At 43.3% G+C, this 4281-nt stretch overlaps 1 protein-coding gene across 1 annotated transcript; it reads right to left on the bottom strand.

The window, feature by feature from the left end:
• Positions 1–512: 512 nt before the first annotated feature.
• LOC109569239 (olfactory receptor 51I2-like) lies at positions 513–2162 on the bottom strand. Its single transcript, XM_019974555.2, has one exon. It carries the CDS (start codon positions 2160–2162, stop codon positions 1197–1199), a length of 966 nt encoding a protein of 321 aa, XP_019830114.2. The 3' UTR covers positions 513–1196.
• Positions 2163–4281: the final 2119 nt, after the last annotated feature.

Raw genomic sequence — 4281 nt, 5'->3', positions numbered from 1 at the left:
ATATAGTGGGAGAAAACGTGCTCAAATATTAGGCAGCCAGACACATCAGTGAAGTTCTGTGTCCTGTCAGCCTACCCTCTCCAAGGTAAAGGGAAAATTACTTCACCTTGTTCTTTCTACTTCCTCCAAAGAGGCACAGAACCGATTAGTCTTCCTCGGGTTTTAGAGAGAGCGCTTATACACTTGAAAATAATCATTTGACCCATTTGTCAGGTGCATAACAGGATGTCAGTTTTGAGAGGGACTATCAGACCACCTTACCTGCTTCCTTAGAAACGTGTATGTAGGTCAAGAAGAAACAGAACTGAACATGGATCAATGGGCTGGTTCCAAATTGGGAAAGGAGTACATCAAGGCTATATATTATCACCCTGCTTATTCAACTTCTGTGAAGAGTACATCATGCAAAATGCTGGGCCAGATGAATCACAAGCTGGAACCAAGATTGTTGGGAGAAATATCAACAATCTCAGATATGCAGATGGCACCACCCTAATGGCAGAAAGCTGGTTTAAAACTCAGCATTAAAAAAACTTAGATCATGGAATCCTGTCCCATAACTTCATGGAAAATAGATGGGGCAAAAATGGAAATTGGGGCACACTTTATTTTCTTGGGCTCCAAAATCACTGCAGATGGTGACCGCAGCCACAGAATTAAAAGACACTTGTTCCTTGGAAGAAAATCTATGACAAACTGGGTTCCTCTGTCCATGGGATTCTCCAGGTAAGAATACTGGCGTGGGTTGCCATCCTTTTCTAGGGGATCTTCCCAATCTATGGGTTGAACCCATGTCTCCTACATTGGCAGGAAGATTCTTTACCACTGCGCCTGGTAGGCTATAGTCCACAGGGTTGCAGAGTCAGACACAGCTGAGCATGTACACTTACTTAAACATTTTTCTATGTGTAATTTTTATATATATTCAAAGGTGAGATGTTTGAAGGGAAAGACCATTTGTAAATCATTTCTCTATTCCTTCTACTTAGCATAGGACCAGAAAAGAGTTAGCATTGAAAAAATGTGTGTGAAATAATGAGAAAATAAATAAATAAATGAAAGTTTCCCATGATTATCAATCATCTCTTTTCCCAGATGCCCAAAACAGTGCTATGGTGGGACTTGATCTATCCAGGAGTTGAAATTTTGATTTGCCAAACTTTCTTCAAGGCCCCCAATCTTGTAGGCATCTGGCATCACCAACTCTGGCACTTCCTTCTCAGCACCCAGAGCATGGCCTCCCTGATGAGCTTGGACTTGACACTGTAGATGATGGGGTTGAGCACAGGGGGCACCACCAGGTACACATAGGCAACAAGGGCGTGTACTATGGGGGGAAGGTGTCTCCCAAAACGGTGGATCATGGACACACCTATGACTGGGATGAAGAAAACCAGAACAGCTAAAATATGAGAAACACAAGTGTTGAGGGCCCGGATACGCTCCCTGGGAGAGGCCAGACCCAGGACCGTGCACAGGATGAAAGTGTAGGACAGGACGATGAGCAGGGAATCTATGCCTGCAGTGGACACAACCACATAGAGCCCATAGAGGATGTTTATGGTGATGTCAGCACAGGCTCTTCTCATCACGTCAGGATGGAAGCAGAATGAATGGGACAAAATGGTCTTATTAGGGCAGAAGTTCAGACGTTTAAGCAGGAAAGGCACTGGGAAGAGCGACAGGGTAGCACGAGCCACAATGCCCACTCCAATCCTGATGATGACATTGTTTGTGAGGACAGAGGCATAGCGCAGGGGGTTGGAGATGGCCACAAAACGGTCAAATGACATGGCCAGGAGCACCGAGGACTCCACTATGGAGAAGTAGTGGAGGAAGAACATCTGGACTAGACAGGCATTGAAGCTGATGAGCCTATGATCAAACCAGAGCACAGCCAGCGTGCTGGGCATTGTGGCCAAGGTGAGGCCCACGTCGGTGAGGGCCAGCATGGACAGGAAGTAGTACATGGGCTGGTGCAGGCTGGGGGTCCTCCTCACAGCCAAGAGGATCAGGCAGTTTCCAGCGAGGGCCACAGTGTACATGGAGGAGAAGGGGATGGAGATCCAGCCATGAATGGCCTCCAGCCCAGGGATGCCAATCATCAGGAAAGCAGGTGGCTGGAAGAAGGAGATGTTATTGAAGGACTGGGAAGGGATCATCTTTGCAAGGCAGCTGAGGTCTCCAGAAATCTGTGACTTTTTCAGTCTCGGTAGATAGAAGATAGATAGAAAGACATTGACCAGATATCTGTCAAAGAAGACATTTATTTTTGCTTTTCATTTATTATTTTTCCTTTTCTCAGCTTTTACTTTGTATTATTAACTATTCCAGGGATGTGTATACATTAGCCAATGTGTCCTCAAAAGAAATGCAGCCTGTTGGGGGATAATTTAAAATTTCCATGGCTGGGTGGGTGCTTGGTTGCTCAGCCATGTCCAATTCTTTACAACCCTTTGGACCCCATGGACCCCAGAGGCCCACCAGCCTCCTCTATCCATGGGATTTCACTGGCAAGAATACTGGAGTATTGCCATTTCCTCCTCCAGGAGAAAGTAAATGACTGAAATAGATTTAGGATTTTTTTCTTTCTAAATATAAATGCTATACTATTTTCGCCCTTTACTTGCAGGCAGTGTCTTCTAATATTGAAAAAAGTGATGTTTGTTAACACTCTTCACTAAGTAAGTGAAACTGAAAATCTCTCAGTTGTGTCTAACTCTTTGAGACCCCATGGACTGTATAGTCAATGTAATTCTTCAGGCCAGAATACTCAAGTGGATAGCCTTTCCCTTCTCCAGGGGATCTTCCCAACCCAGGGGTCGAACCGAGATCTCCCGCATTGTAGGCAGATTCTTTACCAGCTAAGCCACAAGGGAAGCCCAAGAATACTGGAGTGGGTATCCTATCACTTCTCCAGTGGATCTTCCCAATCCAGGAATTAAACTGGGGTCTTCTGCATTGCAGGCAGATTTTTACCAGCTGAGCTACTAAGAAGCCCTTCACTACGTAAAGCACTCTCTAAATGCTCATCATTGTCATCCCTTTGCCCTGATTATTGTTATTCCATTGATAGCATATTTTGCATATGTGCTTTTACACAGCACATTATTTTTTACCTTGTTGATAGACAAGAGAAACATTTTAGCTAAAAAGAAAGAAATTCTTAAGTCCATGAAAGGAGGAAAAAACTACAGCTTTCACCTGACTCAGCTATTAGAGCTTGAAATAGTTTTGTATTTGGAGGGTCTGAGTACAATCCCAGGACATTGTCTTCTAATCAACACCCAATAATGATAAATTCCTAGGCTGAATGTCATATTAAGTACTCAGAAAGTTAAATGAAAAGATGCTTGATTCTTACCAGGTCACTAAGAGCACTTAAGTTTTTGCAATCTATCTCTGCTTTGCCCAGAGAATATCCATCTGGGTCTTTGGATGCCCTTATAATCCATTGCTTTACAGGAATCATTCCCTCACTGCATTCATTGAGCGTTCCCTATCACTGTTTCCACTTTTCCCCATCTATTTGCCATGAAGTGATGGGACCGGATGCCATGATCTTCATTTTTTGAATGTTGAGTTTTAAGCCAGCTTTTTCACTCTCTTCTTTCATCTTCATCAAGAGGCTCATTAGTTCCTCTTAACTTTCTGCCATTAAAGTAGTATCATCTGCATATCTGAGGTTGTTGATATTTCTCTCAGCAATCTTGATTCCAGCTTGTGCTTCATACAGCCTGGCATTTCACATGATGTACTTGGCATATAAGTTAAATAAGCAGGGTGACAACATACAGCTTTGACGTACTCCTTTCCCATTGTTGATTCAGTCCATTGTTCTATGTCTAGTTTTAACTGTTGCTTCTTGACCTGCATACAGGTTTCTCAGGAGGCAGGTAAGATGGTCTGCTATTCCCATCTTCTGAAGAATTTTCTAGTTTGTTGTGATCCATGTAGTCAAAGGCTTTAGTGTGGTCAGTGAAGAAGTGGATGTTTTTCTGGAGTTCTCTTGCTTTTTCTATAATCCAATGGATGGCAATTTGATCTCTGGTTCCTCTGCCTTTTCTTAATCCAGCTTGAACATCTCAAAGTTTTTGGTTCACGTACTAGTGAAGCCTAGCTTGGAGGATTTTGAGCATTACCTTGCTAGCATGTGAGATGTGTGCAATTGTGCTACAGTTTGAACATTCTTTGGCACTGCCTTTCTTTGGGATTGGAATGAAAACAGACCTTTTCCAGTCCTGTGGCCACTGCTGAAGTTTCCAAATTTGCTGGCATATT

Source organism: Bos indicus, chromosome 15 (assembly GCF_029378745.1).
Source record: "Bos indicus isolate NIAB-ARS_2022 breed Sahiwal x Tharparkar chromosome 15, NIAB-ARS_B.indTharparkar_mat_pri_1.0, whole genome shotgun sequence".
Lineage (NCBI taxonomy): Eukaryota > Metazoa > Chordata > Mammalia > Artiodactyla > Bovidae > Bos > Bos indicus.
This window is presented reverse-complemented; position numbering and strand designations above follow the sequence as displayed.